Source organism: Amblyomma mixtum, chromosome 7 (genome assembly GCF_055824585.1).
Source record: "Amblyomma mixtum isolate Tamu chromosome 7, ASM5582458v1, whole genome shotgun sequence".
Taxonomy (NCBI): domain Eukaryota; kingdom Metazoa; phylum Arthropoda; class Arachnida; order Ixodida; family Ixodidae; genus Amblyomma; species Amblyomma mixtum.
Window position 1 is genome coordinate 11,490,101 of NC_143018.1, and position 13,435 is coordinate 11,503,535.

General features: G+C 45.3%; 1 protein-coding gene across 1 annotated transcript in view; it reads left to right on the forward strand.

The window, feature by feature from the left end:
- The first annotated feature begins 178 nt into the window (after positions 1-178).
- LOC149335018 (uncharacterized) overlaps positions 179-13,435 on the forward strand; it is a 97,340-nt gene continuing 84,083 nt past the window's right edge. The window contains exon 1 of the mRNA XM_089553695.1: positions 179-304. Coding sequence (XP_089409821.1) covers positions 179-304 — 126 coding nt within the window. The remainder of the gene's footprint in view (positions 305-13,435) is intronic.

The following is a 13,435-nucleotide window of genomic DNA, read 5'->3' on the forward strand; positions in this document are numbered from 1 at the left end:
GTCCTCCGGCGCGATAAATAATGTCAGCTGCAGCCGCGGCTTGGTAGTCCTCGCTGCAGGTTGTTAAGACACGCAGTGAGAGAAGGGCCCGGGGAAGTCGCGCACAAAAATTTTTTCGTTACGGTCGGTGCTGGTGGTGGACGCTTGTGTGTGTCGGCACGCGCAGGCGTCGGCGACCATGGAATGGACTAAGCGGCGCACTTGGACGGTCGTCTTCGGCGCCGCGTCCAAGAAGAAGCTGGACTTACTCGCCGTTCTCCTGTCGCTACTCCTCCTGCTGGCTACGACCGCGACTGCCTACGAAGTAAGGCCTCTGGGCTTCCTCTTTCCGCGGCTTCACACGCCAGACACAATGTGCGTCATCCAGGGTTACGGGTAGCTGCGGACGGCTGATGTCGTCATGAAGTCCGCTATAGTAACATATTGCGTTGTATTGTTGGAAATTAGCGAAAGAACGCATATTTGTAGCGGTGAACAAAAAAAGTAGTGGCAATGCCTTTTACTAACAGAAACCTAAAACAGTGACAGTTTTTGAAAGCGACATTTGTGATCTACTTCTAGCCGGACGGAGGCCGACGTTCACATTCGGTTCGTTGTTAATACACCGTTACCTGCCATTGGTGACATGGAAGATGCGTAGTCTGGCCGCAGTTCTGAGAGGAATGCTGGCGCATTAATGCCATCACGTGGTGCTTTCTAACGGGAATGTTTTCTTGATTGCGATTGGCGCTGTGGCGGTAAAACGAGGATATTAATATGACTGCCTGGCGATATCAAGAACGAACTTGGGGCGTAGGCGTTCGCAAAAGCATCCATCGGCGTAGGGCAAGTCAAGAACCATATATTTTGCACTGGCCAATAAGGTGTGCGGAGGATTAGTAACGTGACAGTTACGTACCTTTATAGCTTCATTACGCTGTGGTTATGTAAACAACAGCAAATACGTAAACTTTTGCACCACACTTCTGAATGAGGCCTAAATGTCAAAAGATGAAGCTGCAACATAGTTGACTTGAGCTAAAATGCCCCATTTTTTTTATGCTGACATAGAAATTGACATCGGTGAAAGCTTAGTTGTTAGTCTGGCCGTAAAAGTTATACTCCGAGGTTAATAGCTTATTTTACTATGCATGGCTAAAATTTATTGCGGGCTATATATTATATTCTCCGAAGCATCACGAGAAAGGCGACTGTAAAGAACAAAGTTTATAATAATAATAATATAAGTTGAATAATTGCCAGCTCAGCGGAAGCCATTGCAGCGTTACGCGAAAATGTGAAATCTACAAATTACCAAGCTATACCGACAGTTTCAACCAGACAGAGTGCCATTTGTAACAAGGGCCAAAGTGACTTGAAAAATGCTTTAAATATAGTCTTTGCAAGCTTTCAAACAATTAGCACTCAAAGTAAGCGTATTAATCTCACAGCACGGAGGTTCGTTGCCTGAGAACATCAAGGACCACTCGTAGAGTCGCAGAGCATGAATAATCAGAGTGCTTACTGCGTGTGTTTTGCTTTTTCCCTTTCCCTATGCAAGTTGCACCGTGTAATGAACGTGAAGGCGCTTGACAGTTAAAATGAAGGTCCCGAGTGCTATGCTGATGTACGCCGTCAACACGAAAAACCGTAATGACTAACGCTACGTTTCGCACCTTTTGCTTTAGTCTCCTGTCTGAGCGTAGTTAAAAGAAATCTTTGCACAAACTTGTGCGTTCAGTGCTTTAAGCTGCCTCACTTTGAAAGCGACGTAGAAAGATTGTCAATTAGACGCAGTTCGACAGTTCAGTGCTTGGAACAGAGTTTAGCATGTTTGTGTAAAGTGTAAAGGCATGATAATAACACGAGCGAAAAAACCTGGTGTGGCATGAATGACTTCAGTAGAAACGTGTACTTCTGCTCTCAAATTACAAAGAACAATACGTGGGTTAATAAGGCTTAAACTGCTCTCGCCATTGTAGTTCTAAAAGATGCATGGTACGTTAGTAGAAATTGTTGTTATCAATATCTTGGGAACACAATGCGAATCATCATGAGTGATGCGTTAACGCATGCGAAAATTGCTCCTCGAATAGAACAACTGCATGGTGGTACTGTCTCCATTACACTTAACGGAAACAGAAGAGCACGTGGCCCCAAGTGCTGTCAGCGCATTCTCGCGGGCACAGGAAGCAATGCTCTCATATGTTACGCTAACCATGATTAAGGTGGTACAAGTATCCCGGCAAAAGATGGTTGCAAACAAGTGCATGACCGCATTTTTGCATTCAGGCGTTTTCTTATGCTTTTAAAACTTGTGGACATTGAAGGACATGGCGCTTTGAAATATCAGAACTGCCTGCTGCTATCTTGCGCAGGCGACAAGTCGACTCCATACGGTAAGTACTCCCTTATAAACGCTTCACGGGGAAACATAAAAAAACACGTATGCAAAATAAAGAACAGGAATCAATTGCGGATGTTTGATTAGCTTCAGGGTGTCAGAAACGTCAGATGAAAGATTAACTTTCGTGAAAATTGTTTCAACTTCGTTTGCTTTACGATTCTTAATTGAACGCCAGGAGGAAAGGCATCTCGGGTGTGTTTCTTTGCGCGAAGTGCACTTCTCGCGCGTGTGAGTATAAAATTACCTCTGCAGGCGACGTTTCCGAATGCCTGCACTCAAGTATTCAAGCACTTATCACTCTGCCATTTCTTGCGACGAGGTTTTTGCCGTGTTCGTGTTGCTAAAACGACAACGGCCACAGCTGCAGTCAAAAGCAGCATCAGCAGCAGTAGCAGCAGCTGTTTTCTTGCAACCTCCCGTGGCGCAAGTGCATTAGGAAGTGATTTGTAAGGGCTCCGAAAAAGCTCCGCCTATTAAGCCCCGGGTCACGACTTGTCGCAAAAGGATGTCTTCGCATCGCTGAATCGACGCGCAGTGCCCGCCTTTTGTGAAAGACCAAAAAATACGTTACGTGAAAGACTGCTCCTACGGACCGATTGACAGCTGCATTTCATCGGGAGAAGTGGGGGAAATGAAAAAGGTGATGATGTAGGAAAGCGAGGTGGTCCCGTAAAATCTTGTGGGGACCAAGGATCACTCTTAAAGTTCGTGCAGCGGCTTTATTGTTCATCATTACGTCTGCGTGTCTGTGTGCCTTTGCACGTGTACGCATTTTGTTTTCCGAACAAATTATGAGCTTTCACCAACTATCCCAGACGGGATATTGGAGTGTCGCAGTTTGTGAAGGAACTGCCGAAATTTCGTTAAGACAAGAAAGGGCAATGATCAATTATATGCTATACGAAGCGATTTGTCACGCTTTGTATCTGGAAGGCGCACTTTACGCCCGCTTAGCAGCCAGTTTAGCACAATTTCCCTTACAACTTTACTTCGAACACGATTCATAATTCATAACTGGGAATTCTAATTCACAGCTTAGTCAATGCTGAAGCTTCTAAAAACCGTTTAATAAAAAACTGACAAGTATCCAGAATGGCATTCTGACAAAGACCGTTCCGCGGCCGAAACGTCCATAAGTTGTGTCAATTGTTTCAAACGTTGGTCTACGTTTTTTTTTCACTATAACTAACCATGCCTTGGTTTCCTTTCCGCTGGATTATATATATACTGCATATATTCCCGGAAAGGCACGCAAAACTTGCCGATTGCACCGGCTTGCTTTTGTAGTGTCCGGTTGTCTTTTGTGGCATAAACTGCTCCATTTATTATAACTAATTATTTCGCTAACTTCTGCATAATTCTCTTCGCGTCTTTGCACTGTTATTAATGAAATCGTACCCCTTCATGCCATTCTATTTTTGCAGACGAAATAATGCTCCGCAAAAAGAAACTACTTTTTATCTACCTGTCGTCCGTTTTATTTCCCATCCTAAATTCATACACACGTCTCGTGCCATCTGAGTAGTGTAATGATAATGGTTTGGTTTATTGGGGTTTAACGCCCGACAGCGACTCAGCCTATGAGGGACGCTGTAACGATAATAATAGTGCTGCGCAGAAGTTGCTAATACCAGAGAAAGTTTTCAATTCGGAACTGCGAAGAATACTATATTGAATGGGGCTGACCCAATTGTACACAGACAAAGCGTTACATTGTATAAAGAAATTGCTCGAATCGAGATAATCGGCTTGCAGATATTTCACTGTACGGGGTGTGCGCGCTGTTCGTAGACGCAATGCGGAGTGGTAGGGAAATCAGGCATGCTCGCCACGTGTTTCGCTTTGTGACACGAAATGGAGTGCTCTGGAAAAAATGCGTAAAAACCTGGATGGGATGCTTGGAGAGTTTTGTTTTTTGCGCAAAGGTGCTCGCTGCTAAGTTTTGGAAAAAGAAAAAAAAAGACAAACAAAATTCCCAATTTTCTGCTTAAACAACGACTAGTGCATAACATAAAGTAACTGTGACCTGTCATCAGTCTCGGCGTTGTACAAACACAATCTGCGCGAACCTCTCCATTTTCGGAGTGGAACAATGAATGCAGGACTTTCACCCTCATCTTGTCCGCTGTCGACACGCAATAGCGATCGCGCACATTGGGCAGCAAACAAGGTGTTTTCGGTAAGCTGCCCTGAAATTCCCATTTGAGGCAGCTACTGGCACAGCACTCGAGCGTTGGCAGTGATCCGACAGATGTTCTTGTAATTTTGTCCTTAAGTCGCTATAATGTTGCTACGCACATTCACTGCGGCAGCAGTCCTTTTTGCCCTACGTATACAGCACAACTACTCGAAGGAATACAGCCAATGACGGCTAAGCAACAACCTACAATTTCAGATGCATTTCACCGTACTGCTTGACTGAATTGCTTTTGTATATTTTACGGAATATCGCTGCACAAACAGCTGTATGCAGCTGTTTGTGCAGAGATATCCCGTAAAATATACAAAAGCAATTCAGTCAAGTGCACATGCAGCTGTGTAGGATACTTCTGTTTATGTGAATTTCATTCTACGACAGACGATAAAGAAGTCAGTTGATCGATTGATTGAAACATGTCCTTTATTAAACGTTCTTCATGTGCGCTTTGCTCGAAGCATCTGAGGGGCGGGGGGGGGGGGGGGGGATGTAAAGCAAGTGCCTATCAATTTAAGCTAGATAAAACCGAACAAACTTCGAGGACCCCCGTAATCAGTTCATCCCTTGTAACAAAATAAGGTAGCCCACACTGCAAGGAACATCAGCGGCTACACTTCGGGAGCAGACAGATACATGACGCAGAGGAAGATCATGTCGCAATACTAGGCATCCCAATCATGAAGAGTGGCAACTTTAGGCAAAGGATGTCCCTCTCCAAAGAGGACAATGGAAGCATTTGCTGGCGTCTCGCCGGCGTTGGCATTCACACTATGGCTAATCACAACGAGCAATGACATCCAAGCCAAGCCAAGCCGAGAACGATTACCGAAGCACCGGCAGATCACAAGCCCTTGTTACGAGCCAAGAACATTTCGAATTCAACCACGGATTCACTTGCCCCACCTGTACTTCAGCTCCGTTGCGTGATTTAGGTGAGACAGGATACAGACGACTTGTTTTCTTGCATATCGAGGTTCCTGTCGGCTCGCAGGTTCATTGCTTCCGTTAGTAGTTCGAAAGGAACTGTAATGAAGTCCGGAAACGACACGCAAAAAATGGCTCTCAGCCAGTGTCCGCGCTCGTGGGAAAACAGAAATAAACAAATAAAAAAAGAAACACGACGCCATCGTAGCCTACTGCACAGCTGCTGAGATAGGACTCAACTTTTCTTTTGGGCGGGCATTTTAATGAGGTCTGGCGGGCATAGTTGAGTGAGGCGGCTCTATTGAGGCAGCCAGAACGCTGGGGCGCAAGACCATTCTTTCTAATCACCGGTCAGTGGGCTGCGTCGACTTAGGCTGTTCGCGCAGGGATGCGGGCTTTTGTGACGCACCGCCGCCTCTCGGAGAAAAGGACACCTAAATGAACGCCCGCAAATGTTATGCACCACATAGTGATCACGTCTGTGGCTAGGCTGTCAATGTGCTATTGTACACTTCTTTGTCACGAGTGTGCTCCCCCATCACTTTGCTTATTTCTATGAGGGGTTTTCGTTTTTATGTTTTGTAAGGTAATGTAGCCTTCATGATTTTCGGGTTGTTGCCTGCGTATCCCCAGTCGAAAAACACAACAGAAAATATCTGTCATAACAGGTTTTCTGTAATGTTTTAATACAAAAGGATTACTATATGTCCCATCCGCACAAAAGCTGTCCGCCTACCGCCGTAGTCTATGGCACGAAATTCGGATGATGCAGCACGTCGGTTTACGTCACAGCACATGTAAAGGAACCTGTATAGTCATGAATTATGAAACGTAACGCACTATGAGCTATGGAAGACATGACTGGCAGTCATAGTCATGACTCATAGTCATTATGCAAGGTATCACAACTCAGCACTTTACAAAAAACGTACTGTAAGATGTATAGACTTCGCACAAAGTATACGTACTCATGACCCGTAGTCATAGTCATGACTCATGACAAGATAAGCATTCTGCAACGTAGCATGACTCAGCACTTTATAAGGAGCGTAGTCATCATCCGTAGTCAATCATGACGCATAACTCAGTACTTGTGCAATGTGGCATGACCGACCACTTTGCAAGTAACGTAATGTAAGGTGTACACAGTTTCAACAAAGTAAAGTATTCATAGTCACACCTCGTAGTCGTAGTCATCACTCATGACTTTTTATTTATTCTGCAGCGTAGCATGAATCAGCACTTTAACGTTTTGACATTCTCACACGTAAGCAGTCTCATGTGTCTCTGCCGAATTTTTTAGCTAATGAACTTGGTACAACAAGAAATTTTTGTAGTGACAAAAGAATTTTGTGTAGTTACTAGAGAAAAGTACTAGAAATCTAGAGAGTACAGAAAAGTACTAAATTGCAGTACTACAGATGAATACAACGGAAAAATCTGCCCTTGCGACTAAATGACAAAAGAATTTGTACTGTTTCTTTTTCATCTTGCTGAAGTTTTTTTTCGGCTAGATCACATTAATTTAGCGTCTGCGTATCCATTATGCTACGGGGAATCGTCTCGGGCAGGGCAGGTCAACGACAAGAAAGAAAAAAACTGTTCTATGCGGGAGAGAATTTATTTAAAGCATTTCTTGAGATTGCCATAGGTTTGTTATGCTTTTAGCAATGAGATAATTGCAGGAAATAGCTTTCATGCGTACCATATGATTGAACCTTAGCCATGCTTACTGCCTGGCTTCCAGTGTACTAGTAATATTATCACGTTGTAGCACCTTTGGTAGCACCTTTGGTAGCACTTTTGAGCGTAGCACCTTTGATAGCCAAATTTTGCCTCCTGTGTGTATCGTTCATGTAACTTTGACCCTATCACTGCGCTTTTGTTCGTGGTTCTATTTTTCGGAGACTTTCATATCCTTCATTCACGCTTACCTTAATTTCACGGCTCTAATTTTGATCCGTTACTGTTTCATTCACTTGCTTAGTTTCGCTCATTGCGTCAAACGGATGTAGGAGTATGCGAATAGCGTCGCTGATACACGAATGTTACCGTGAAAAAAAAAAAAACGGATTTCATCCAGGTAGTGTGCATAAGAGTGTTTTCATTAGCGTATGTTAACCTTCGTAAGTGGTACAGACAACTTTTGTGGAGTTTCGCAGACTGAGCACTCAAATCGCGCTACTCGTAGCAATCATAAAACACGGCACGCTTTTGGATCTACAAGCCAGCTGTTCTTCCGCGTGTGAGAGAATTCTATAGCACTCCTATGCACTCTCAGATTTCGCGCCTTGGCGATGCAAGCTGCGTTAGTAAGCCCCGAACCTTTGATCTCATGCACTGACGCCCAGATTGTATCGAGGTGATTTGATTTAGATGACACACTGTTTAATTAATGCAACACCAAGCGGCCGCAGCGTTAGACGTGAAACAAAGGCGCCGCTTTCTTTTTCCATTTTATTTGTGCTACAATGCTCACTTTTTTTCCCCCGCGCTCTCCCCCAAAAAAGCGTAACGTCTGGATCACCCTTTCCCCCTTCTTGAGAGCTGACTTCTTTTTCTGGCGCGCGCTAGCGCCAGCCACGCCGGAGCCTGACAGATGAAGCTCTTTTTCGGAAACGGAAATTGCATTACGCGGAATCGGAGAGCGTTCTGAGACCACGCGGCCCGTCGCTGCTGCATCTGCTCGCTCACCGAGCTCCCGGCGTGCGCGGTCGGGGAGGAGTGCTCTTAATGGCCTCCCCGAAACCAAGAGCAAAAGTGAAGAGCGCAGGAGTCTCAACGACGTCTTTAGCAATCAAATGCTCACAGCGTGTCCCATGCAACGTGAACCCAACCCTTTAGCACACAATGGATCACGAAGCGCAAGTTAAAAAAAGAGGTCTTGCTTTTCAGTTGCTCCTTGCTGCGCTCTTCAGCAGCATATCACTTTACCGACGAAAGCAAGGCCCTCGTATCGAACACGTTTCGTTCCTGACTGCTGCTCGCGCGGGATCTGTTTTTAATTGAAGATTGCTGACATGTAGTTACGGCATATGGCTTTTCAGTTCACTGAAAGTGGCGTGAAACGCTTCCCGAATACAGTAAATAAACCGACGCGATCGATGTACCAAGTGAGCAGCAAGATGCGAAAGGTTTACTAAAAGCAAGGTGCAAAACTGCGACAGCAGGATACTTGTCTATTTTGGTGTCGCCTCGTCCACGTAACTTATGCGTAGGAGAAAACAAACAAACAAACAAAAATAAACAAACAAACAAACCGAAGAAACTACGTGGGGCAATTAAGCCTCCTTACGCGCTCTGAATGCGAAAGCATTGTGCACTGCTGCTGTTTCCGATGGTGCGCTTGTGGTTGATTATGCCTGTGCTATTCCGTGCGTTTGTGTAACTTAGTTCGCGTTGGCCACCATGGGATAATGGTTAATCGACGAGTTAATGGCGATATATGCCGAATTGGTCATTCTCAACTTAATATTCGTTGATGGCGGCGAGTCCTCAAGCCACTACCAGCGCAGTGGCGCAGCGGTCACGCGATGCGTCACTGCACTGACAGGCGGCTGTTCTTGTCCTACCACGCCGGAGCAGTGGGAGGTAACGCTGTCCAGATGGGATCCCGGTGATGAGCTTTCAGTTGTCGAACGGGACCAAGCTGCCGTAGCCGCAACAGGAGCCCTGGGCTAGGGACTTCACCCATGAAGACTCCCAAGACGCTCTGAGCAAAGTGTGTTGCTTTCTCTCTCTCTCCTGTCACAGCCACCCGTACGTATTGCTCTTCCCGAGCAACTTCTCCCGTAACTGTGGTGATGCTCCTTCGAACTTCTCCGCTGTTCCTTCCATTGGCTGCAGCTTTCGAGGCGTTCCTCAAAACTTACCCGAGCTTAACCGAGTTACTGCACCAGCTTACCCAAGCTTTCTCCCATTGGCTGCAGCATGCGCTGCCCTCCTCCGAACTTACCCGAGTTACTGCCGAGTAACTCCAGTTAGGTCGGGTAAGTGTCCACCGGAAGGAGACATTTTCTGTACACGCCAAGCATGAGGCAAGTAAGGTTTACGCATTAATGACGTAGTGATAAGTATGCGAGCCGAATATTGCTATACCACACGCAGCACATAACGGATAGACGGGCTCTGAAGGCGTTGAAAATATCTCCTCCAACTATTTTGAATCCTCTCGACGTTTCGTAATGGATGTTTCAGCGTTATTTATATTCTGTTCCGAACATGTGACCGAAAGAGGGCCACTACAGCTGCGCCTTAAGAATCGGCTTGGAAAGTAAGGGCATGCATAAACTCAATGCTGGCAATGAAGTAGGCTTCTCACAGATTTGCATTCTGTTCTGAAGCCGACAGATAAAGGTTGGGTGGAATCCTATATCTGGTGACAGCTGGTTACACAACCCTGTACAAAAACAAGAGGGTGTCATCCAGCTACAGGTTGCTATGGATAGCGTTGCGGAGAAGAACAGTGGCAAGCGAAAAGATAGAAACTAGAAAGGAAGCCGGAAAAAAGTTGGAGTGGTGATACACTGGCAGCAGTGCTACGCCGTCATGTGTACAGATTCCGCGGAGAACATAGCGCGTTCATCGCACATGCAAGATAGGAAGGGGAGGGCACAGGTACTGGAGGGGACGTGACAAGAAACAGCACCGGCTTAGAGGGACACGAAAAGAGACTCAAATGGCGATTACGCCCACGGTAGTCAGAATGATGAGCGCTGGCTTGCCCACATTGTAGCTACAGTGTACTTACAATTGTTGCATTTGCTTTCCTGTAAAAAAAAACAAAACTGATATAGTTTGTCTTTACTACAGATTGTATGCAATATCTTGGCCATGAAGTTAGTAACAAGATAAAACTTTTCACTAACAAGAATATTTTCTGTAGTATTTTGGTGCCCGCTGTTGTAGTGAAATAACTACCCAAAAATACTGCAATATTATAGAAAATATTACGATACTAGAAAAAAAAGAAAAACACCTGTCGTTACGACAAAAAAAAATTGGTTGGTTTGGTTTGGTTTATGGGGTTTAACGTCCCAAAGCGACTAAGGCTATGAGACGCCGTAGTGGAGGGCTCCGGAAATTTCGACCACCTGGGGCTCTTTAACGTGCACCAACATCGCACAGTACACGGGTCTCTAGAATAGTCGCCGCGGCCGGGATCGAACCCGCGTCTTTTGGGTCAGCAGCCGAGCACCATAACCACTGAGCCACCGCGGCGGCGGCAGAAAAAAAAAATGTTCCGTATTTTGGGGAACAATAGGATGTTTTTTTCCACTGGACTTGAATGTTGACTGCTGCTACGCATGAGCATGTCAAGATTGCCGTTCTGTTTTAAGAGCATTACAGTCAGCCCTTTACTGTTATAGTCATTCCTGTTTCTTTAGTCATTCCTGTTTATTTAGCTACAAACTAGCCCAAAATTGTGTTCTGGTGTTATGCATGATGAAGATATAAGGAGATAGATTCCGAAACGCTTTGTAAACAGCTACTGCAAGCCATTTACTGGCTTGCTTGGTACCGCCGTCGTAGCAATGCCAGCCGCTTTTTATAGGCCGACCGTAACCAGCCTTTAGACATGACCATCGCAACTGTTATGAACGAGAACATGAGAGCGGTGGTAAAATCCCTCGTGGAAGACATCGTTAAAGGAAGACATGCGTTAAAGGAGCACTGGGAACAATTGGAGTCATTTTTATCGGTTGTCAGCATAATTCGATCGCTGGCTTTTCTGTTTTAAAGTCCGTTCGGCAGCAAACGATGCCCATGTACTGAAAATTTCTAGAGTTTCAAAACTGGATAATTTTCGGCGTTCATTTCGAACTGGGGACGTTAACGATGTCGAGAGAACCACTGACTCAGTGATGGCTGTCCGAACATGAATAGATCTATGGTCTAGCCTGAGGGACCTAAAAACAAAACAAAACAAAACAGAAAACTTTACCTCATTGGAATTTGGAAAGAAACAACGGCCTTTTCGCGGTGACACTTGTATCTCATTTTTTGGCTTTCTCTTGGTCATAGCTGCTGAGTTTGCATCTAAACTTGACGCTTTCTTGTTACAAAGTGGTACTAAATCGGTATAGGCAAACTTCCAATTGTCCTCAGTCTTGACGTGGTTGTAGATGACGCATTCTCTAGACGCTTCCACCGTGAAAGCCAAGATCGATGTTTTTCGCGCTTGGTCACACATACAACTACAGTTTCTGAAATACTACGGAGCAACGATGCTTCACGTCGCATGAAAAAAAAAACGAAGTAATTTACTGTTGGGCTGGTTCGAAAGAAGCGTGTAAAATACACAGCGGGAAATTAGTGATGGAGCGAGTCAAGCCAGCGTCACGGCTTGATTAAGTTTTAGGCTACCCACATGCACACTCTCCAACTCCATAATGTCTCTCTAAGTCGTCCCTACTTTCTTCGTGTATGTGTTTATAAACCCGGGCGCGCACGCCCTCCGTGCCGTCCATTATGCTGCTGCGCGCAGTAGCGACAACTGGTGAAACATAGCGAGGAGCTCGGAACATGCATCCTCCTTCGTCTTCTTGCTTGCCATCAGGGGTAATGAAGCAGAAAACGACTGTGATTTTAGACGCTTTAGAAATTCAAGGTATAAAGTAGTGTCATAATCATCATCATCATCACCTTGACTACGTCCACTGCAAGACAACGGCATCCCTCATAACTCTCCAGTTAACCCTGTGATATGCCAGCCGCTGCCATCTTATCCCTGCAAACTGCTTAATCTCATAAGACCACCCAACTTTCTGCCGCCCCCTGCTATGCTTGCCTTCTCTTGGAATCCGCTCCGTTACCCTTAAGGACCAGAGGTTATCTTGCCTTTCCATTACTTGCCCTGCCCAAGCCCATTTCTTCCTCTTGATTTCGACTAGGATGTCATTAACCCGCGTTTGTTCCCTCACCCATTCCCCCTTTTCCGATCTCTTAACGTTACACCTATCAACAGATTTGTTGAAGGAGGGAGAGGAGGTTGTGCTGGAAAAACTAGCCACCCCGTATACGCAATGCCTTGTGACCTCGAGCGTACCAGAAGCTTGGGAGAACGCTAACAGTATTTGAATTCATAAGAAAGGAGACGTCAATGACTTGAAAAATTACAGACCAATCAGCTTATTGTCCGTTGCCTACAAGGTATTTACTAAGGTAATCGCTAATAGAGTCAGGACAACCTTGGACTTTAGTCAACCAAATGATCAGGCAGGCTTTCGTAAAGGACACTCGACAATAGACCATATTTACACTATCAATCAGGTGATAGAGAAATACGGTGAATATAACCGACCCCGATGTATAGCCTTCATTGATTATACTAGAAAACAATTGACTCAGAGGAAGCCTCAGCAGTCATGCAGCCATTGCGGAATCTGGCTGTAGAAGAGTGTTATGCGCAAATATTCGAAGATATCTATAACGACTGCACAGCTACCATAGTCCATCATAAAGTCAGCACTAAAATTCTAATAAAGAAGGGTGTCAGGCAGGAAGACACGATCTCGCCAATGCTATTCACTGCCTCTTTACAGGAGGTAATCTGAGGCCTGATTTGGGAACAATTGGGGATAATAGTTAATGGGGAATACCTAAGTAATCTGTGATTCGCTGATGACATTGCCTTGCTAAGGACATGAACTGCAAGTTATGATGAATGAGTTAGGGAGAGCAGAACGGTGGGTCTAAAAATTAACATGCAGAGAACCAAAGTAATGTTCAACAGTCTAGTATGGGAACAGCAGTTCGGAATTGGTAGCGAGGTGCTGGAAGTAGTAAGGGAATATATCTACTTAGGGCAGGCAGTGACCGCTGATCCGGATCATGAGAGGGAAATAACTAGAAGGATAAGGATGGGGTGGAGTGCATATGGCAGGTTCTCTCAGGCCATGAATGGCAGCTTACCAATATCCCTTAAG